At 35.1% G+C, this 23,343-nt stretch overlaps 1 protein-coding gene across 2 annotated transcripts in view; it reads right to left on the bottom strand.

Moving 5' to 3' along the window:
• Positions 1 to 1,806: 1,806 nt before the first annotated feature.
• RABEPK (Rab9 effector protein with kelch motifs) overlaps positions 1,807 to 23,343 on the bottom strand; it is a 22,872-nt gene continuing 1,335 nt past the window's right edge. For both annotated transcript variants that reach the window (XM_074293081.1, XM_074293082.1), the window contains exons 3-8: positions 20,345 to 20,502; positions 18,756 to 18,908; positions 12,395 to 12,556; positions 8,221 to 8,370; positions 4,970 to 5,119; positions 1,807 to 2,101 (exon numbers count right to left, since the gene is read on the bottom strand). In XM_074293081.1, the coding sequence (XP_074149182.1) occupies positions 1,824 to 2,101; positions 4,970 to 5,119; positions 8,221 to 8,370; positions 12,395 to 12,556; positions 18,756 to 18,908; positions 20,345 to 20,502 (1,051 nt within the window). In that variant the 3' untranslated portion in view covers positions 1,807 to 1,823. The remainder of the gene's footprint in view (positions 2,102 to 4,969; positions 5,120 to 8,220; positions 8,371 to 12,394; positions 12,557 to 18,755; positions 18,909 to 20,344; positions 20,503 to 23,343) is intronic.

The following is a 23,343-nucleotide window of genomic DNA, read 5'->3' as shown; positions in this document are numbered from 1 at the left end:
GTCCTGATCTATGTCTGGTCACTGGCCCAGATTGCTCGGGAGGGGAAGATGAGGCTGGTGACCTTGCCCAGCCTCCCTCCCTCACATTCAATTCACTTGCATATCACAGCTTCACTTTCCTGATGTCATGGTCCTCTTTGAGAAAAAAGGACAAACAATAACTAAGATTGACTGCTTTGCCTCTACCCAAGGTCCTGTACATTGTCACAATTTTCCTCTACATATTCTATATCCCAGGAAAAATGAACTATCTAGAATCTTGATACTTCTATTGTTCACACTGCTCCCTACACCAGCAATCCCGGTCTTATCTGTTTAACCAAATTTCTAGCCATTATTTAATCTCTACCCAAAGGTCAGCTCCTCCTTGCTTGTCAGCAAGACTTCATAGTCTTGCTTGATACCTTAACATTCATAGAACTTTCTTTTGGACCACATTAACTTATGTCATAAGCAATATAGTTATCAGTGCTGATCTATCTCCCTACTAGAGTGTAGGATTTCCTCCTGGTATGCTATACGTAGTAAGTACTTAATAAATATTGAATGTAAATGAATACTTTTTTTTAGGCAGTTGGGGTTAAGTGACTTGCCCACGACCACACAGGTAATGCTGGATTTGAACTCGGGTCTCCTGACTATGAATGAATACTTGAAGCAGAAAGCTGGTATCTGGTACAGTGAGATTAGGTAAATGAGGGTAAAACTAGGGACTTGAAAGTGAGGTAGATATTTGTATACAACATGATTATCAACAGGTAGCAATTGTAGCTTCTTATGTTTATAGAGCAGTAGCAGTCTGAAGGGTCCTTAGAGAACATCTAGGCTAACCTCAAAGTGCAATGGTAGCAAGAGGGGTTAAATGATTTCCTAAGGCCATACAGTAAGTACTCTAGACAAAAAAAGGTTTTCTGTTTCAAGTATTCTTTGAACTAAACCATCCTTGTTTTCTGAAAACAACTGTCCAAAGGCAAATCTTATTATGATGTGCAAAATCTAGGGGATTAAGGGAGGAAAGACAGGAATCAGAAAAGAGAATATTTTACTTTGTAAAAGAAACAGTGGGTCCAGTATTATATAGAACTTAATAAAGTTAATGACTGTTCAAGCCTTTTAAAAAGTTGAGATCTTTTTTTCAATTCAAATTGTAGTGAATATGTGCAATTTAATATAAACCACCTGATTATTTTACTTTTTATGAAATCTAGGCATATTAGTTGATAAATATTTCCTGAAACTGTCTGGGTCCCACAGCTAGCGCAAAATAAGATTTCTTTGATCCCAGGGAGAAAATGTGGTGGGCCAGGGCCAAGGGGAAACTACTGGCCTAGGTATCAGGAAATGATCAGATGCTAGTTCTCTTAATAGTTTGATATGACCTTGAGCAAGTTACTAACTACTTAATTTCCTTATAAATAAGAGGACTGAAGCAGGTGATCTCTAAGCCCACTTGGAATTCCAACATTTTGTGTTTCATGTTGTAATATTTCTACATTCTAAGGCAGAGGTTCTTAATATAAACTCTGTAAACTCTGTATTTTTCTTCTTAAAGTAACCATGACACACACAAAATACCTAAGAACCCCTAGCCTAAAGTGCCTTTCCATCTCTAACAGTCTATAATTCTTGAATTTTTTTACTTTTATGGATAATTTCTTCATCTGGTCAATCTGACTGTGCCAATATAGAAACACTGTGTACCACAAAACAAACAAGCTTCTAGCATAAAATTAATGTTGCAGTCCTATCTACTTCTAAAAGTTGTTCATTTTAAATTTCTTAAAATAGAAAATTTGAAAGGTATTAAGAAAACATTAATTTTATTAGTCAACTAGTGTTACAATACAGTCATTATAGATCTCCCCTTCAGTATTCATCCCACCAAACACTAAGCATAGGAATGTATCTGTCGCTTTCTGATCACCTTCTTTTACAATTTCATCAGCTAAGCCTTCTTTCTCTACATTGCTGGTGACACTGCCTACATTTGTATGTTCTGCAGAGGCAGAAGCCACACGCCAAGGAATGATGCACATTGAATGGTCCAGTCGTCCAGGTGGTGAATATGTATCAAACTTAAGCAGACTCCAGTGTTGTTTTTCTGTGTTTGAAAAAAGAAAAAATCCAAAAAACAACATCCAATAAACACCCATATATTATTATTGGAATTGAAAACTGGTAGAATTTGTTCAGAGGGCATTTTGGTAAAATACAAACACCACAAAATGTTATCTGTTCTAATAATTCCATTTTTGAGAATAAACACAAAGTATTATAATAAAGAAAAAATGATAGTTCCTCAGTCGTGTTGGATTCTTTGGGTGCCCTTCTAAGGTGGTGTTGGCCAGCTCATTTTACAGATGAGGAAACTAAGGCAAATAGGGATAAAAGATTTGTCTGCAATCACACTGCTAGTAAGTGTCTGAAGTCACATTTGAACTCAGATGAGTCTTTCTGACTCTAGACCTAGCATTCTGTGCACTATGGCACTATCTAGTTGCCCCATGTATCTGTATATAATAGAAACAACTTGAAAAATAACTATGAAATATCAAAATAATACTACATGGGGCAGTTACACCTCTATAGTCAGAAGGATCTGAGTTCAAATACAGCCTCAGACACTTAACACTACCTGCATGATCCTGGGCAAGTCACTTAACCCCAATTTCCTCAGAAAAACAAACCAAAAAACCACAAAATAATACTACAATGACATTGAAATAACACATGAAGAATACAAAAAATAGTATGGTAAATGAATGGAGAGCTAGTTAAAACCTAGCATATTATCTGGAGACATTTACCTAAATGTTTATTGAACTGAATTGAGTAAGTAGATGTGTCTTGTCCTTACATACAGTACATGTATCCTTAACCTCTCAGTGTCCCAGACAATACTCTAAAAGTACAAATTATGGATGAGTCACAGAGCTGCATTTATGAAGGGAGTTTCCATATGGGGAGCTTTCTACTTCAATGAAGTCCAAAAAGAAAAAAGAGGAATATAAAGACAGTTTTTAAAAATATGAAATAATGTATAAAGAAAGTAGAATTAAAAAAAGCAATCACATTGATTAAAACCAGATTCATAAAAACACATAAACAAATACAGAGAATAATGGACAAAGAGAAATAAATATGGAGTTAGTAATTTTTGAGCTTTTATGGACATGAGAAACAGGTTGTGCAGCCTGCTTCAGAGTCAAGACCACGTGCATATCTTTAATACTTACTAGTTACATGAACCTGTACAGGTTTACAATTTCTTAATGGTCCAGGCAATTCTCCAACATGGATAAAATGCAGAACTACTATTTGCATTGGTAAAAGGAATTTTCTTAAAGCTCTCTTCACTAATAAAATTACAAGTTCAGACAAATATTTTAACTGGATGTATCATATGTAGAAAATTTTAGTTATAAATAGCTTGTATATTTTATTTGGTGTTTCTATTGTTGGAAATTAAGGATTGATAAATTATTTTTTAATAATAATAATAATAAAGAATGAAGAAGAGAAATAAACAGAGAAAGGGGAAAAGTCAAAAGAACCAATATTTATAGCAAGGGTTCTAAATTTTTAAAAAAATTTGTTGTGCACAAAATTGTGCATTTAAAAATCTTTTGATAACTGTATTTTAGTATAATTGTTTCCCTTTGTAATCTCTTTTATTTCATTTTATGTATTTTATTGTATTATTTGGTTTTTATAATAATGATTTTTTATTTTTCAAAATACATGCAAAGATAGTTTTCAACATTTACCCTTGCAAAATTTTATGTGGTCCATGAATTTTTTAAAAAATATTTTTATAATGTTATTTCAATAAAATTGAATTCCTTTATAATTCTTTTTACAATGGTATTTAAATATAATTATTTATTTTGTAACTCTACATATTTAAATTTATGCATTTAAAAATATTATTTTGAGAAAGGGTCCAAAATCTTCGCCAGACTACCCAATGGATCCAGGACTCAAAAAAGGTTACAAACACTAGGTCTACACAGTATGAAACCCACCTCTTCCTGGTACCAGGACTTTGGGACTCACTGCATAAGCCAGGCCTTTAAGATTTGTATAGCAGTAAAAAAGGAAAAGGTCTGTAGCAGTTAATTTTATGTCAAAATAGATTGATATGAACTGATGCAAAGTGAAATGAACAAAACCAGAAAATTATACATAGTAACCTTAATATTGTAAGGATGATCAACCGTACAAGAAAGATGCTCTGATCAAGACAATGATCCAAGACAATTTCGAAGAACCTATGATGAAAAATGGTCACCATATACACAAAGACAAGTGACTAACTCAGTGCAGATTGAAGCTTATTTACCTCCTTCACTTTCTAAACATCTCTTGGGTTTTGTGTGTGTGTTCTTTCTTTTTCAACATGACTAATATGGAAATGGGGCAGCGAAGTGGTGCAATGAATGGGTGGAATGCCAGGCCAAGTCTCATCTGCCTGAGATCAGATCCAGCCTCAGATACTTCCCAGTTGTGTGACTCTGGACAAGTCACTTAACCCTGTTTGCCTCAGTTTCCTCATCTATAAAATGAACTTGAGAAAGAAATGGCAAACCAATGAAGTATCTTTGCCAAGAAAATTCCAGTGGAATCACAGAGTTTGACATGATTGAAAAAAAACTGAACACCAATAAAATATAGAAATATGTTTTGCATGACTTCACATCATATGGCTTGCCTTCTCAAGGGTGAGAGGGGTAAAAGAGAAAGAGATTTTGGAATTCCAAATTTTAAAAATGAATGATAATTTTTTTCATATAATTGGGAAATATTTAATGAAACAAAATACGTTAAAAAAAAAAATCCTCACACATGTACCTTCTAATCTCTGAGATTCATTGCTACTTATATGGCCCCGTTGAAAAATCAAAATAATGTAGCATTTTCCAGTCACAGCTGAAACACTGATTTAAAGAGGTAAAAGCGAACTTCTTACCTATGTGATATTGGTACATTGTAGCCAAAGCCCCTGTGGGAGCCATTCCTCCAAAGATGTATAAGTGCTTCCCAATGGCCACAGCGGAGTGGGCAGCACAGCCTGAGGGAGCATCACCTGTGGTCTCCAACTTCTCCCATTTCATGTTATCTACCAAGAGAGGAGACATTATTTCAGAAGCAAATAAGCAGACAAGGGATTCAGCTGAGGTAAATTCTAGAATTCTCCACCAGTCTCAGGCTTATTGCTTATCTCACACTTCTTCCCAGAACACTTTCTCTCTCTCCCTTGCTACCATCACACCTTACTTTGCATTATATTTACCCTTCCCCATAAAGTGCAGATTTCTTAAGAGCAGGGACTGCTTTGCTTTGGCCAGGATAAGTTCATAGTAAATATTTTCAGAATGGAATTATCTGAACAAAAATTGCTTATTATATACAACAAGAATTTAGTTTGAGACATGTTACTGCCACATGGCCTACAGTTTACAGATGATTTGAGCTTGAAAGCTGTCACTGGTGATTTTCAAGTGGAATGATGGAGTAGAAAAAGCACTTATTTGGGAGTTAAAGTACTTGGCTTCAAATCTTGCCTGTGGGTGAGCCATTTAACATCCTGGGTTTCAGTTCCCTCATCTAGAAAATTAAAGGTTTGCCCTGAGAGGTCCCTTTCAGTTTTAGAGCCATTTTCCTAGCAGGTGATTTGTATGAAACTGCAATCGCATCAGACACATTCATTGCAGCTTTAACAGAGACTTCATAGTTTTCAGGAAAAGGCCATTCATTCAAAGAGAGGGATGGAACATTTATTAACTTTATTTAAATAGTTTTGTAGGATAGACCTGGTCCCAGGTTCTTGGGATGATGTTTCATTTCAAAATAATGCTCTTTTCTGATTCCTATCTCTTTTTCTTCCCTACTCCACATTTTGTATGTTATATGAAATTTGCTTTTAGATAATTTAGTTATTTAGTTTAAAGAATATTGGAGTCAGAGTCAGGTCAGCTACCTGGGAATGGTATACAGATGAAACTTGCACAGGAAACAGTCTAAAGTAGAAATGACTTAGGAATAAATTAATGTTCTGACAGACTTCAGCCTGAATTGTAAAGTACAGTGTTAGTATTATTAGTTTTTCCTTGACACTGTAAAGGGACACATAAACTAAAGTTTATCCAGAGGCCAAAATCATGAGGAAATCATGTTCTTCAAAATCACTTGAAAAAACTGCAATATTTAGGCTGGTAGAGGAGAGAAAAAATAACAACAATATGGAGGAAAGGACATGACTGTTTTAAAACACTTGCACACTTATTTTAAAATACTTTATTGTTCCATGAAAGAACAAATAAGTTTATTCTGCTAGACCTCAGATGGCAAAACTAGGACCAGGGAGGGAAAAATCATAAAGAGGCAGATTTTCGGCTCCAAATATGGAATAATTTCCTAACAATTATTTTAACCCCAAAATTGAATGAACTCCTTTGGGATGTAATGAACTCTCAGACACTAAAAAGTTTTGAAGTATGAAAGGATTTAAAGGTAGAAGGGATATTAGAGAGTTCCTCATTCTTTTGTTCTAAAATCCACTAGCTCAATTTTGCCTGCTGTTTGCCCAAGGGAACAAACATGATACAATTAGAAGATAATGACAAACTAAAGTTTATCCAAAAGACAGAATTACAAGGAAACCCAGGAGGTAGCTATGGGTAGTTGTTACAGATCGTCCTTATGTAAAATCTGAGATGCTTCTGATCTTCTCAAAGCAAAACAGTGAATCTTGAAAGCTATTAAACCTAGCTTTTTAATGGATAAAACTCTCTCAAATATACTGTATAGCAGCAGGAAAAAATGCTGGAATTTGGGAATTTGGAAACCTGAGATAAGATAAGTATCAATACATCTGTAAAAGGGCAAAATAATGCTTTTCCTATACATATTGCATATACATTTGATATGAAGAAAAGTCCCTTACGATATTTAAAATGGCATGATATAGCAGAGGTGACACTGGTCTTGTAGTCAAGAAAGAACTAATCCCTTCCATGAACTTATTAGTAGCATAATTTTGGACAAGTTGAGCCTCAATTTCCTCATCTATAAAATGGGAGAAAATACTGCTTATGGCATTCTATCTCATGTAAATGACTATGAGGTTTAAGTAAGAATATATCTTAACAGTTCTGCAAATATTAAAGTTTTATAATACTATTAGTCATTGTTATTAAGTGAAGATTAGGGGAAAAAAAGATAATTCAATGTGATTACCTATTTGCAAATTTGGTACACCAAAAACTGTTTGTAAAAGTCATTCCTCCTTTGAGATACCACTACACACCTCTCAGATTGGCTAAGATGACAAGAAAAGATAATGACAAATGTTGGAGGGGATGTGGGAAAACTGAAACACTAAAACATTGTTGGTGGAGTTGTGAACTGATTCAACTATTCTGGAGAGCAATCTGCAACTATGCCCAAAAGGTTATCAAATTGTGCATATCAAATTGTGCATACACTTTGATCCAGCAGTGTTTCTACTGGGCTTATATGTCAAAGAGATCTTAAAGACGGGAAAGGGACCCACATGTGCAAAACTGTTTGCAGTAGCCCTCTTTGTAGTGGCAAGAAACTGGAAACTGAATGGATGCCCATCAATTGGAGAATGGCCGAATAAATTATGGTATATGGATGTTATGAAATATTATTTCTGTAAGGAATGACCAGCAGGATGAATACAGAGAGGTCTGGAGAGACTTATATGGACTGATGCAAGTGAAATGATCAGAATCAGGAGATCATTATACACAGCAATAACAACAATAATCAATTCTGATGGACGTGGCTCTTTTTAACAATTAGGTAATTCAGGTCAATTCTAATAGACTTATGATAGAGAAAACCATCTGCATCCAGTAAAAGGAGTATAGAGACTGTAGTCACAACATAGTATTTCCACCCTTTTTATTGTTGTTTGCTTGCTTTTTGTTTTCTTCCTCATTTTTTTTTCCTTTTTGATCTAATTTTTCTTGTGCAGCATCTTAATTGTGGAAATATGTATAAAAGAATGCACATGTATAACCTATATTGGATTACTTGGTATCTAAGGGAGAGAGAAAAATTTGGAACACAAAGTTTTGCAAGAGTGAATGCTGAAAATTATCTTTGCATATATTTTGAAAATAAAAAGATATTATTAAATTTTTTAAAGTCATTGCTTCCATTCTCACCATCATTTTTTACTCCACTTACTTGTGTCTATACAATACAGATCATCATAGAATTCATCCCCTGCTAAGCCACCATGGACAAAAAGTTTTGGTCCTAAGGCCACCATCACATGTCCATGACGGGGTGGGGGTGGTTCCCCACAGGTTTCTGGCTGTGACCAAGTTAATGTTGCTGAAAATATAAAACATGATGACATTAGGCAGCAATACTTTGCAAACTTACAAGCACCCCTCAACTACAATGCATTGGCATCATGTGAAATAATGAACTTTAAAAATTTACAGAAACAATCCTATGAGAATAAATGAACCTTATTTCATGCAGAAAGTCATTCCTGGAAAGTTAAGTTTAAATTAAATCTTGCTGAATAAATTGTCATAGTGGAAAAAAGCATAGACAAGGGTTCCAATAGACTCAGACTCAACTCGTGGATCTGAAATTTCTTGGTTATATTACTGTGGCTGTGTCAGTCACCACTTAGAGGCTCAGCTTCCTCTTTTTGTAAAATGGAGATAAAATATATAAGATGTATATTTTCAGGATTATCATGAACAAAGTGCCTTATAAACATTAAAGTGTTTTGGAGATAGGAGCTATTATTATATCCAGAGCCAGAAAAAAAGAACATCTAGAAACCATCCATGATCAAAAAATTAGAAATGGCAGAGGAAATGTTAGAAAAGATTGTCACTATTGTAGCACTTTTCCTGGCTTTCTTGTCTCCTAAACATTCTACTTTGTACTCTACTATTTGTGTGCATATTAAAAAAATTGTTTGTTTTTTTTCTTTCTTGTGTTTCTTCTCCCACCTCCCCCTTTTTGGTCTGATTTTTCTTACACAACATGGCAAATATGGAAATATGTTTTAAAAGATTGCATATATTTAACCTATGTCAGACTGCTTGGTGTCTTGGGAGGGGGAAAGGAAAGAGGAAGAAAAATTTAGAACACAAAGTTTTATAAATATGTATGTTGATATATTGGATTACTTGTCAACTAGGTTAGGGGTTGGGGGGAAAGAAGGGAAAAATTGAAACACAAGGTTTTGCAAGGGTCAATGTTGAAAAATTATCCATGCCTATATTTTGAAAATAAAAAGCTTTAATAAAAATAAATAAGTAAAAACAGAATAAAAAAATGTATGTTGAAAGATTATGCAATTGTGATGGACTTGGCTGTTTTTAACAATGAGGTGATTCAAAGCAATTCCAATAGACTTTTGATGAAAAGAGTCATCTGTATCCAGAGAAAGAACTATGGAGACTGAATGTGGATCACATTATATACTATTTTCACCTTTTTTATTGTTTGCTTTTTTTTTTTCTCATATTCTTCCCTTCTTTAGATCTGACTTGTTTAGAAGAATTGCATATGTTTAACCTATATTGAATTACTTGCTGTCCAAGGGAGGGGGAAGATGAAGAGGGAGGGAAAAAAATTTGAAACACAAGGTTTTGCAAGGGTGAATGTTAAAACTGTCTTTGCGTGTATTTTGAAAAATAAAAAAAAAACTATTATTATTTTAAAAAATTTATATGGAAACAAAAAAAGTATGTTGAAAACTATGTTTACATATATTTGGAAAAATAAAATACTATTGGGAAAAAAATTTTTTGTAAGGCACCTAGGTGTCAAAATCATAGCCTTGAAGTTGGGAAGATGTGCATACAAATTCTATTTCAGACACATCAAACTGTATGACCTGAGGCAAATCATTTAACCTCTTTGCTCCCTCATCTGTAAAATAGGGATAATAATAGCATTTACCTCCCAGAGTTGTGATCTTGAGATTATTTATGTGTGTGTCTACATATGTAAATGGGTTTTACAAACCTTAGACTTACATCCAAACCTATGTAAATGTTAGCTATTATTAATGTTGTTGTTATTTTATCAATATAGAGTATGACAGGTATGGAAATTTTCTCCAGTGATAAAAATTAGTAATGGTCTGTAATTTATAGTCTTAGGGAGTTGCCTGGAAGCACTGAGATGTTAAGTTAAGTAAATGATATGTAGGCTCATCATATTCTCCTTTAAGTTATTTTTGCAGGTTTCTGAAGGCAAGAACTGTATCATTTTTTCATCTTTTAATTCCTGTGCCTAATACAGACAGAGCTTTGCATAAGTACTTGATAAATGTTTGTTGAAATATTATTTAAAATTATTTTATACATACTTATATTTATCAGTTCTTTCTCTGGATGCAGATACGGTAGGGAGAGGAGAGAAGAAAAAAAGGAAAAAATAAACTTACATAATTTTGTTGTATATTCGAAGGGAATATCAAGTTGTGCATAGTAGATTTGCAGTTTCATGTATAATCATCTTTTTTATTATACAACATTATGGAAATGTTTGTTTTAGCCCACAAATTAAAAAAAATTTTTTTAAGTAATACTGGCTTGTTGGAAGTTCTCTCAATGGTGTGTAAGTTCTTTTAGGTTCTGTCCAGTTAGAAAGGTTTTAAATACAGGCTCAAAGGACTACACATATACAGTTCAAGAACCAAGCTAGTTTGTTTTGGCCATAGCCACTAATAAAATACATTATTAAGTTTTTATTATGTAAAGGAACCCTAAACCTTTTTTAAAAGTGAGAGAATCCTTTGGTGATGTGAACAAATCTCTCATTTTCCCTCCATCAAATTCATCTGTTCTGTAGCTTATGTTTTTGTCTGTTGGGTTTTCTCAGCAAGTTGTATCTGGAAAGGAGGATGCAAATCAAAATTATATTTCACACATGCTGTCATATTTTTTGTCTATTTCAAAACTACCCACTGCCAATAGAAAGAAATGTAAATGAAACAACTTTGGGGGGTTTCCAAAGAGACTCGAAAGCAGGTTTAGATCATAAATGACAGACTATTAGAGCTGTAAGGGATCTCTGGACACAGAATGTTCTAGTACAGTACAGGTTCTAGGATATTTGAGCTGGAATGAACATAGAATCTTAAGATATAGAAAAGAAGAAGTCAGAAGTGGAAGGAATTATGGAAGGAACTAGGGCAGCTAGGTGGCAAGTGAGGAGCATCTGAGTTCAAATCTGGTCTCAGACATTTAATGCTTCCTAGCTGTGTTATCCTGGACAAGTCACTTAACCCCTTTGCCTCACAAAAGAAAAGAAAAAGATTTTTAAAAAAGGAACTGAAAGGAACCTTAGAGAACATCTAATCTAGGTTTCTAATTTTATAGATGAGAAATCTGAGATAGAGACAGAAGAAAATCTAGATCCATGCAGTATTTGTGGTTGAGACTCCTAAGCTTTCCACAAAAGATAAACTTCAGAGTTCAAGGAGATTAGAACTTTATATTCAAAAGACTAAAGTCCAGAGAAACCAAATGACTTAACTAGTAATCAGTGGTAAAACAAAAATTAGAACTCAGACATTCTAACATTCCAAACAGAAATCTTTCCTTGCTACTCCTTGCTACTTTGCAAAAGAAATACCCAATTTCAATTCAATTCAACAAATATCATTTAAATGCCTATTATGAGCTCAGCTCTATGGTCAGTACTATGAATGCAAACACTAAAAAAACCTGACATATCCTAACCTTAAGAAAATTTCAATCTAGGAATTTGGGTGAGTATACAATGATGATGTAAATAAATGTGAAACAAAACAGAATTTGATGGGCAATGGGAAGTGAAGGAGAGAAAGATCCAAAGTGCTCTAGAAAAAGATGAGAAAGGAAAGACTACTTTCTGCAGAGGAAATCAGAAAAGGCTTCATTGAGGAGGTAGCACCTAAGCTGGGCTTTGAATAAAGAAAAGATTCTCAAAAGTTAGAGATGAAGAAAGACTTGTCACTGCAGAATGACCTACATGGTTGCACAGTAAAAGAAAATAACCACAAAAGACCAGGGAACAGCTAAGTAATGCAGGCCACCTAGAAAAAACAATGGAGAAGTAATATGAAATTACTCATTTGAAGTCATATTGTAGAAAATCATGAATACCAGGATATGACATTTGTATTTTATCTTATGGAAATAGGGAATCCCTGAAGAATTCTGGTCAAGGGAAGGCCACTATCGGACTTGTACATTAGAAAGGTTATTTTGGCAGCAATATGAAAGACAGGTTCAAGGCAAGAAAGTTAAAGCAAAGAAGCTATGAAAAAAATAGTAAAAGAAAGAGGTGATGAGGGCCTAAAATTTGTTGGATGATTGAATAAATCTGTTAGCCATACTTGCATCAAATACGTGAAGCTGTGTGTCCTGAACAGGTTTGGCTCCTTTTTCCCCACCACCAAAAACATATAGTTGGTTTCCAATGACCGCGGATGCTGTGTGAAATGTTCTTGGGGATGGTGGTGTGCCAGTCACATTAGGAGTGCTCCATATCCTGGTTTCTGATCCACATGTAATTTTTGTAAGACAATCTTGGGTTAGTGGAATTGCTACATCATCATCATCATTATTATTATCATATTGCAAGGCATGAGCTACAACTCTATATTTAATAAGAGCCAACATTTATATAACAATTTAAAGTTTGCAAAGAGCTTTACATAATTTAATTACATAATTAAATTACATAATTTGAGTTCCACAACAAACCCGTTAAGTAGGTATTTAAAATTATCCCCATTTTGTCCATTTTTGTCCCCATTTTGTTTGAAGTGGGGAATGGTTGAATCAGTTATGATATATGAATGTATAGAATACTATTAAGCTGTAAGAAATGATGAAAGGGATGATTTCAAGAAAACTTGGAAGGTCTTGAACTGATGCAGAGTGAAGTGAGCAAAACCAGGAGAACAATTTATATAATAACAACATTATAAAGATAATTCTGAAAGACTTAGTGAATCTGTTCATACAATGATCTACCATAATTCTAAGATTCATGATGAAAAATTTTATCCATCTCTAAATAGAAGACTGATGGACTCAGAAGACAAAAGCATTTATTTTTTCTCTTTAAAAAAATATAACTATTGGAAATATGTTTTGCATGACTTCATATTTATAATGGATATTGTGGTTCTTCCTTCTCTTTTGATGGAGAATGGTAACAAGAGGAAAAAATTTGGAACTGAAATGAAATTTCAGTTTTTGAAATTATCTTTTTTTTAATTTATTTTTTTAATTTTATAATTATAAAATTTTTTGACAGTATATATGCATGAGTAATTTTTTTTATAACATTATCCCTTGTATTCATTTTTCCAGATTTTCCCCTCCCTCCACTAGATGACAGGCAATCCCATACATTTTACATGTGTTACAGTATAATCTACATACAATATATGTGTGTAAATCCAATTTTCTTGTTGCACGTTAAGTATTAGATTCCGAAGGTATAAGTAACTTGGGTAGATAGACAGTAGTGCTAACAATTTACATTCACTTCCCAGTGTTCCTTCTCTGGGTGTAGTTGTTTCTGTCCATCATTGATCAACTGGAAGTGAGTTGGATCTTCTTTATGTTGAAGATATCCACTTCCATCAGAATACATCTTCATACAGCATTGAAGTGTACAGCGATCTTCTGGTTCTATTCATTTCACTCAGCATCAGTTCATTTAAGTCTTTCTAAACCTTTCAAAATTTCAGTTTTTTAAAAAAATGTATTTTTTAAAAGTATTTTTTAATTTTGAAAATTATCACCATTTTATTGATGAGGAAATTGAGGACAAGAAGTTACGTAATTTGCCCAGGGTTATACAGCAACTAATTGTCTCAGAAAGGATTTGAATTCAGATCTTTCTGATTCCAAGTGTAGTCTTCTTATCCACTGTACCACCTAGTTGCCACCAATAGTATTTCTACATTTCAGGGATCTGTGGTAAGTCTCAATCCCTCTACTTTAGTAGATGACCATAATGAATTGCTGTAGGCAAAGACTTTCATTCTCTGGAGGCCAACTCCCTGGTAATAAACTTCTCTGCACTCAGCTGGACTGGTTCTTTGACAAACACTCAACCAATTGTTAGACCTAAACTTGTAGCTTTTCCAACTTTGTATTTTGCTGGTTTAATCCTTGAAAACTCGTGCCTCTTATCATAAGCAATAATAAAATGATTATTCAATTCAATGAATGAACCTTTATTAACATCCTTACAGTTTGTAGAGCAATGTGCCTGGCGCTGGGGGTATGTGTGGAAAAGAGAGACATGAGAGCCTCAAAAATGGATATGTACATAATAATGTCTTAAAGTATTGCTGAATTTTTATTTTAAAATAAAGATCAAGGGAGTTAATTACACTTAAGGTAAAATTCTAGGCACGGAGAGACAGAAGTATAAGAGTTATGGTAGTGACATTTTAATAACAATTCACAATTCTATTGTGTTTAAAGATTATGAAATACTTTTTTCCTAATATCCTCAGAAGGTTGGTAGTGCAAATATTATCCTCTCCATCGTACTGATGAGAAAAGTGAAACTCATAAAGCAAAGTAACTTGTCTTGGGTTATATGATTTAACAAATGTCAGATATAAGACTTGAACTCAGAGCTTCCCAATCAAAATCCTAATTATCTACAAATCCTCGGGTTACTTTTCATCTTTCCTCAGTGATTCAATACCTGGCTCACAATATTTATCTCCTCCTCAATTCCTGCCCTCATACTAAGGAACTTCAACATATATAATAATTTTGCCTCAAAAACCCTAACCACTAAATTCATCAGTCTATTCACTTCTCATGAGCTTTTTGTCTTTTGTAAGACCCTACTCTTTGCACTATGATCTCCAATGCTTTGACCCCTCAATTATTTCCTCAGCCATCTCTCCTGTACTATCCATTCTTTTTTCTCCCCATCTTGACCCTGTGATGAACTAATTCAACTCTATGCTGCCCTCTTCTTTTGAATCTCCTGCCTCCCCCTTTTCATATTATTATGTCCAGCTAAGCCTAAGCTTTGGCTCATTTGTCACCTTTACTTTTACACAAATACTGTTAACTGAAAGTGGAGGAAATCACTTTTCTGATTGAGTCTATTACAAATAAATTTCTATTATACAATCTCAACTGGGCTCTCACTGCTGCTAGGTAATTGTCCAGACTCCACATGTAAGAGCCATCCATCCTGGATTTCTCACTATCTCCAGCCATAGTCAGTTTGTTGCCAAGGCATGTCAATTTTACCTTTATCAATCCTTCTCTCCTTTGGCAGTACCACCATTCTAGTGTAGGTTCTCATCACCACCTGCCCGAATTATTGCAATAACATGCAAGTTAGTCAGCCTGCTTCAAGCCTCTCCTCACTCCTGGAAGATCTTTATTCAGTCACTGAAGTGATTTTTCTAAAGCAAAGATTTAACACTTAATCCACATTTAATAAATTTCAAAGGTTCCCTATATAGTCTGCAGGATCAAATACAAAATATTCTGTTTGATATTCAAAGCCCTTCATAACCAAGCCTCTCCTGCCTCCCAATCTTCTCACACTTTTCTTCCCTAACATATGCTTTTCAGTCCAATGATCCTGACTGTTACACAAATAAGACACTATTTCTCAGCTCCCAGATTTTTTTCTGACTGTCCCCCATGCCTTCCTCTTCTGCTTCAATAACTAACTTCCCTGGCTTCCAACAAGTCCCAACTAAAATCTCACTTTGTACATTAAGTATTCCCCAGCTCCTCCTAATTTGACTGCCTTCACTGTCAAGTATTTTTCTTTTATGCTGTATTATATGTTGTTCTGAACATATTTGCTTGCATGTTATCTCACCCATTAGATTGTAAGCTCCTTGCGGACAGGGACTATATTTTGTCTTTTTTTGGATCTCTAACACCTAACATGGTGCCTAGCACATGGTAGGTGCTTAATAAATGTTTATTGATTGATGATAAGACCATGACTTCTATCTTATATTACCTAATTTTTGCCTGCCTCCCTCCCCCATTAAAATATAATTTCCTTGAGGTCAGAGACTATGTTTTTTACTTTCTTTTTATTCTCAGAGTTTGGCACAGAACATAGCATATTATAAGTATTTAATAAATACTTGTTAACTAATTGACCCTCACCAATATACAACAATGTCTCATTAATAGAGAAAGAGCTTCTGGCTTCCCTCAAATTATAACATATAGGAAACCCACACATTTGTTTTATTGTCCTTATGGATACCAACTATGGGAGAAACCTCCCAGAGTTCTCTAAAACTCATGATTATCATAAAGTTGACCAAAATCTTAATAAAAATCCCTTGTATATGTTCATACAGGTATGTCTTTATATGTATATTTCCACAAAACTTTAATCATTTAAAACTGCATTGACTTTTTGTGATATATAAAGATAACTATATATAAATACAAATGCACATATGTATATATATTATATACACACATATATAATATATATAGTATAATGATATATTGTATGTATATAATGATCTATGAGTACAAGCCAAGTATTTTCAATCTATATTACTCTATTAAATCCTCACAATAGCTTCTGAGGGAATGTGTGAAGTAACTGATAGCTCAGAAACCTAAAGTGATTTACTTTAAGTCATGCAGCTGCCAAGTGGCAGAGCTGGCACTTGAACACAGGTGTTCTAATTCAGAGTCCACTGCTAAGGAGTTACAGCACACTATTGTGGAAAGAGGACAGAACCTAGAGCTTGAATAGTGCCTCTGACACATGTTAGCCTTTCAGCCTCAAATTTCTTACTTGTAAAATGGAGAAAATCTCATTTGGATTACTTCCCTCTCAGGAATGCCTCATGGAAGAATGCTTTGTAAAGTGCTGAGAAATGCGAGTTGTAATTGAGAGATCAGTTCCTGGCTCTCTTACCAGATCTGTGACCATGTACTGTCCTCATTGGACCTCAGTTTCTCAGTATATAAAATGTGTCATTTAGCTGCCTATAAGTATAACTCTCATGCTCTTTTCTTTAGCCCCCTATATGATCTCGGAGTATGGTGCCATCTCTGAAATTATTCTTTTTTAAAACATTATTCTTTTTTAAAAATAAATTTTATAATTATAATTTTTTGACAGTACATATGCATGGGTAATTTTTTTTTTACAACGTTATCCCTTGTATTCACTTTTCCAAATTTTCCCCTCCCTCCCTCCCTCTACTCCCTCCGCTAGATGACAGGCAATCCCATACATGTTAAATGTGTAAAACATTATTCTTAACTATAAAAACTGTCAACAATGATTTTTGTCTTTGATATTTCTTAGCTTAGTGTCAAATTTATGTTTTCTAGGGAAGATACAGGAGTTGATGTAGAATCAGTTCCTATAACAGAAAATTTAGGCCATCAACATCTATATTCTCTCTTCTACAAGTCCTATCAGACTTAGCTTAATAAGTTCAAGGTCCCAGTTCCATTCTCCATCCTGACTAGTTAGATTTGCCCAGGGGGAATATTTTTTCCTTTCTCCTTAACATTGAAAATGATTTACAAGTGCCTGAAGTGGGGCTAAGCCTTGGGCCTTGGGAGGCATAGGGAGAAACAGGACAGTTGCCTTAAAAGTGGACACTTGCTGGGGCTTTGTAGGTTTTTGTTCAAGATTGAGTTGGCCTTCTGAATCACTTATCAACTTGGAGTTCTATGAAAGACTGCTGTGTGGAAGGGGATTAAACTTGTTCTGCTAGGAACAATGAGTGGGAAGTAGCAGAGCAGCAGATTTCTATTTCATATGAAGAAAAACTTCCTAATGATCAAGCTACACAGAAGATAGATGAGTTGACTTGAGAGGTAATGAATTTCCTGTCCATGCACACTTTTATATAGAAGCTAGATAACTACTTGTTAGTCTTTCTGACACAGAGATTCTGAGAAATATATAGTTCATAAGGGACACTGGAGGAAATTGTAGGAATGGTTCATACATTCCATTCCCTCTTCTGGAAAACCAACTTGGGTGCTCTCACAGCTGATCAACAGGGAATCAAAGAACTCTGGAGCTGGAGAGGATCTTAAGAATCATTTAGTGGCAGCTAGGTGGTGTAGTGGATAGAGTACCAGCCCTGAAATCAGGAGGACCTGAGTTCAAATCTGGCCTCAGACACTTAATAAGTTCTAGGTGTGTGATCCTGGGCAAGTTACTTAACCCCAATTGCCTCAGCAAAAAAAAAAAAAAAAAAAAAAAAGTCATTTAGTCCAACCCCTACCCAGGGTAAGAATTCTTTCTACAATATTATTCTGCCACACACTTGAATCATAGGATTTAAATTTAGGAACATTAACTCTAACCCCTTTATTTTATAGCTGAAAAAAACTGGAGACTAGATAAACTAAGTGACTTGCCTGAGGTGAGAGTCAGAATTCAAACTTCTATTTTCTCTAAATTCACACATTACCTACTGTCTCTCTTCTCTGGATATACTCTATTTTTTCAAGGTCCTTTCTAAATGCGGAGACCAGAATAGAATGCAACATGTGAAGGACTGTATAATTTCTCAACATAGATTTAAAAAATCTAAAATATTTTCAGATTATCCTTGGGAATGCAATTCTTATTTTCTGCAGCATCAGTTCTGTTACACATTTATTCACTAAATCCAAATAACCTTCTCCACAGGAAATGAGATGATTTCCTCATCAGGGAAGGAAGGGTAGCCAAGAGGCACTTACCAAGATCCAATGCTTGTAAGCAATTTCGGTTCCCTGATTGGTCTGCTCCTCCAAATACCCAGATTCTGCCAGGGGTGCTGAGGGGAAGAAAACTGGCATGCTCATAGCGGGCCAATAGACCTTCACAATCCACTTCATCCCACTGATGGGTACCTGTCAAATATTTTCAATAATTGGTTGGTCAGTCTCCTCTTCTGGATACTGATTTATGTAGCTAATGGCAAAGAAGTAATCTTCTGGGTACCAAAGTCAACTGAATTTACATATAACAGGCAATTATTTTCATTAAATTGAAGTGATCCAAATAGTTCACAAGAAAAGAAGGCAACTGTCAAGTGTATGTTAACAACAATACAAACTATAGTTTCTTGAGAATATTTCCATGAGTCTATAGAAGATGAACTCAACATCAATACTCTTACTCAACCATAAAAAACAAGAATTTTATTCATCTGCACAGTCACCCACAGAGCATTAAATATAAAAGAATAACAGGTGAATGACTGATTCTAGAACTGTACCTATCTGAACTCCCTCAAGCAAGTTGAGAATAATGAATTTTCTATAATAATAATAGCTCACATTTATATTAGTGCTTCCTAGTTCTTCTATGATATGAGAAAGACTAGAGGAAGGTCTCCAATGCATTGGGTGAATGCTCTTTGGAGGCTTTAGGGAAAGACATGGGTAAGAACTGCAAACCATGAGATGAAGAGTTTGATCTTCATCAGTGAAAGTTATCTGTATGCACAATATTTATTTGTAGTTGAAATATTATTAAGGAGTTTATGACTATTATCTGAATGAATGAAAAAGCATTTATTGAGTATTTCCTATAGGCAAATAATCCTGGGAGGCTGCTAATAATATAATAATGACAGCTTACACATATAGAGAACTTCATTAATTAATTGGTTTCTCAAATTGTTTCTGAGTTTCTAACAGTACTAATATTATCCCCATTTTACAGATGAGGAAGTTGAGACTCAGGGAGCCATAGGACTATAGGATATGGCTGTAAGGGACTTAAGAGACCATCTTGTGAAGCCTTGTCTTGTTATAAATGAATTAAAGCCCAGAGAGGTAAGTGACATACAAAGTCACATAGATAATAAGTAATACTGCCAGGATTCACTCTGGGTATTCCTGACTGCAAGAGAAACAGAAGTCATGAACTTCTTTCTTACCTCTGTAAAGAACACTTTTTTTTTTTTTTTTTTTGGTATTTACACTCCTTTTAACTTCACAGTAATATTAAGACTAGACATAAGATCCCATGGCAATAGAACTGAAAGAGATCTTAGAGCTTATGAATCTTGTCTCCTCACTTTACAGCTGAGGAAACAAGCTGAGAGAAAAAAAGATTTGTTCAAGGTCACACAGTAAGTGGCAGGGCTGGGATTCAAGCCATAAGCCATTCAAACTAAATTGAAAGTCCAATTGTAGTATTTTTTCCCACTCATTCACAAAATCTCTGGGCACCCAGAATAATTTATGGCTGAGAATTTCGTATTAATCCCTCTTTGGCAACCCCAACCAAAGAAACAGCAGAGTCTGAAATCAAGACACTCTGCAGTTTTTAATCTTACCCAGATCAATGCAGTACACATCTGAGAAGCTGCCATTAGGATCCGCTCCCCCAACTATGAAGACTTTTCCTCCATCTGTATCTTGACCAGGGGGAAGGTAGAGACAGTTATGGCCAACTCGAGCACAGGGGCCAAGTCCAGGGGGAGCCAAGGAGTACCTGCCAACAGGATTTTACGTTCAAAAGATAAGGGTAATAAATAAATGAAGAGGTGTGTGCTTTCTTTCACTATTAAATATGCACCAGGGAAAAGGAGTCTCAAGCACACAGAGTGATTGTCTAATTCAAAGGAGCATTTTCCATGTGAATAGAAGCAGTGGAGGTGTAGTGGAAAGAGAACAGGAAGCAGAGTCACGAGGGCAGGGTTACACTAGCAATGCAACCATGGAAAAGTCATTTGATCTTTTTTAAGCCTCAATTTTCTTTTCTGTAAAATGGGGATAATTCAGCTTGCATCATCCATGTTATAAGGCTATAGTAACTAATCTGATGCTTTACCTCTATATAGTACCTTTGTATTTTTTTTGGGGGGGTCACTCCTTTTCACCTCACAAAAAGCAGTTAAAATTAATCATCGGGTTCCAAGGTAACAGATTTAGAGTTGGAAGGAAATTTTTAAAAGGCCATCATCTTGTTTTACCACTTCTTTTTTATAGATGAAGCAACTGAGGTCAAGAGTGGCCACGTGATAGCACATTATCATATCCTGGAAGATTCAGAATTCAAAACTCTGATTTTCAATTCAGTTTTCATTCTTGGACTTCTCATTTTATAGATGGGGAAGTTTAGTTCCAGAATGTCAGAACAATTTATTTATGGAGTATTTATCTAAGGTGGACAAAAACGGGGTCTAGAATTGTGGCCTTTTGACTTCCCTGGGCCCAGGGGATTTTCTTTAAAATGAACTTTGTACCACCACCTTCTTTCATAGACCAGCTATGAGGAAATTACTTTGACCCTAAAGTGCCAAAAAAAGTTAGTTATTATTATTTCTAAGCCTTGTTATCTTTAATTAGCCATTTCCCCCCCCCCCCCATAGTTGACTAAGATCAAAAAAACAATTACCTACTGTTCAACTTTCAACACTTAGCTAAACTGGTCCTTGGACAAAAGATACAGTTTCTTGTCCTACTCCCCAAATCTTGTATTTCTTTTGTATATACGTATGTATATAAATATCTTCCCCAATAGAACACAAGCCTTAAGGATAGGAACTATTTCATTTTTTTGTGTTTGTATCTTTAGCACCCAGCACAGTGAATGACACATAATAGACTTAACTAATACTTGTTGGCTGATTGATTGACAGGCCTTTATCCAAAACTTTTCCAGTTTGTCAGTACCTACTTTGCTGGAGCTGCCTTCAAGAATCCAAAGGCATTTTATGACATGATGAGGCATCAGAGGAGATGTTAACCCTAATTTCATGAACTATTACCTGAGAAATACTAGATAATATGTTTCCCAAATAATTATAAAGCAGAAACTGATGAATCTCTTAACAAATGAAATAAGGGATCCATTTATTTTAATCATAAAATTATTTTGAATGTGGATGTTGTTCAGTCATTTTTCAGTCATGTTCAGCTCTTTGGGAACCCATTTGAGGTTTTCTTGGCAATTGGAGTGTTTGTCATTTCCTTTTCCAACTCATTTTACAGATGTAGAAACTGAGGCAAACAAGGTTAAGTGACTTGCCCAGGGTCCCATAGCTAGTAAGGGTCTGAGGCCAGATTTGAACTGAGGCAAATGAGTTTTCCTGACTCCAGGCCCCAACTCTACCCCCACTCTAAATGTGACCATCGGATGTGGTTAAGACAAGCATACTGCAGATTTATAATATGAATAAGAGTAGCTTTCACATATATAGCTCTTTACTAATTGGTTAGACATATTATTTCTTTTGAGTCTTACAATCATCCTAAGAGCTAAGTATGGAAACACCCTCACCTTCCCGATATTACATAGGAAATAAAATCTCTGAGATGTAAAATGAACTTTGGGGGCATCTCGTCATAGAATCATGAGATTTAGTGCAGAAGGGGATCTTAGAGATGATCTTAACCTTTCTAATTTTACAGAGAAGAAAACTAGGGCTCAGAGATTAAGTGATTTTCTAAAGTCAGATAGTACCTGGTGTAGAAGAAAGGTACAGGTTTTTTTCTTCCCTTCAAATCCTTTTTCACTGATTAGAGTAACTTGTCTAGAAAGTTACTAACTTAGAACTAACCATCAGGAAGTGTTGGAGAGAGATTCCAAGTAGAGGTTTCTGATTTCAAATGCAAAGCCTTTTCTACTACAACCAGCAGCTTCTGAAGACGACCCCATGGCCGTTCTGAACAACAGGCAGAGAAACAGTGATGCCAGTTTAACAGAAACCAAAATCTTATAGATGAAATAATAAATACATGGTAAGAAATCACCATCATTAACTTTAGAACCAAGAACATTAGATTTAATTATTGATTTAATTCTACCCCAGAAATGTACTTCAGTGAAGTAATTGTCTGCTTTGTAATAATTACAACTTTGATCCTTTTAAAAAATCAGTTTGAATTTAAATACAGATTCTGTGAGAGGGAGCATGAACAGAGTAGGCTAAGTCATGGCGAGTTAGTTTCTGACACAAAGTAACTGTATAATCCTGGGAGAGTCATTTAAATTTTTTTTAAACTCTAAGTCAGTGGTCCTCAAGCTTTTTAAGTAGGGGGTCGGTTCACTGTCCCTCACACTGTCTCCGCCCCTCAGCCCAGTGCGGGAAGTGCGCATTGCTCACCAAGTTTAGGTTGAACTTCACTTCGGGTAAGATTTGGCACAGGCAGGCCATAGAAAGGTCCTCAGCCGGCCTCATCTGGCCTGCGGGCCATAGTGTGAGGACTCCTGATCTAAGTCAGAGATCTGCATAAATAAAATGAGTTTCCTATACTAATGAAATGGTAAGTCCAACCAAAATTTATGACTGTAGGAAGATTTATAGGTCTATTGAAGACTCTAGGGTTT

The sequence above is a fragment of the Sminthopsis crassicaudata genome, chromosome 2 (genome assembly GCF_048593235.1).
Source record: "Sminthopsis crassicaudata isolate SCR6 chromosome 2, ASM4859323v1, whole genome shotgun sequence".
In the NCBI taxonomy this organism is placed as follows: domain Eukaryota; kingdom Metazoa; phylum Chordata; class Mammalia; order Dasyuromorphia; family Dasyuridae; genus Sminthopsis; species Sminthopsis crassicaudata.
The sequence above is the reverse complement of the archived record's forward strand: the minus strand, read 5'-3'. Positions and strand labels throughout refer to the sequence as shown.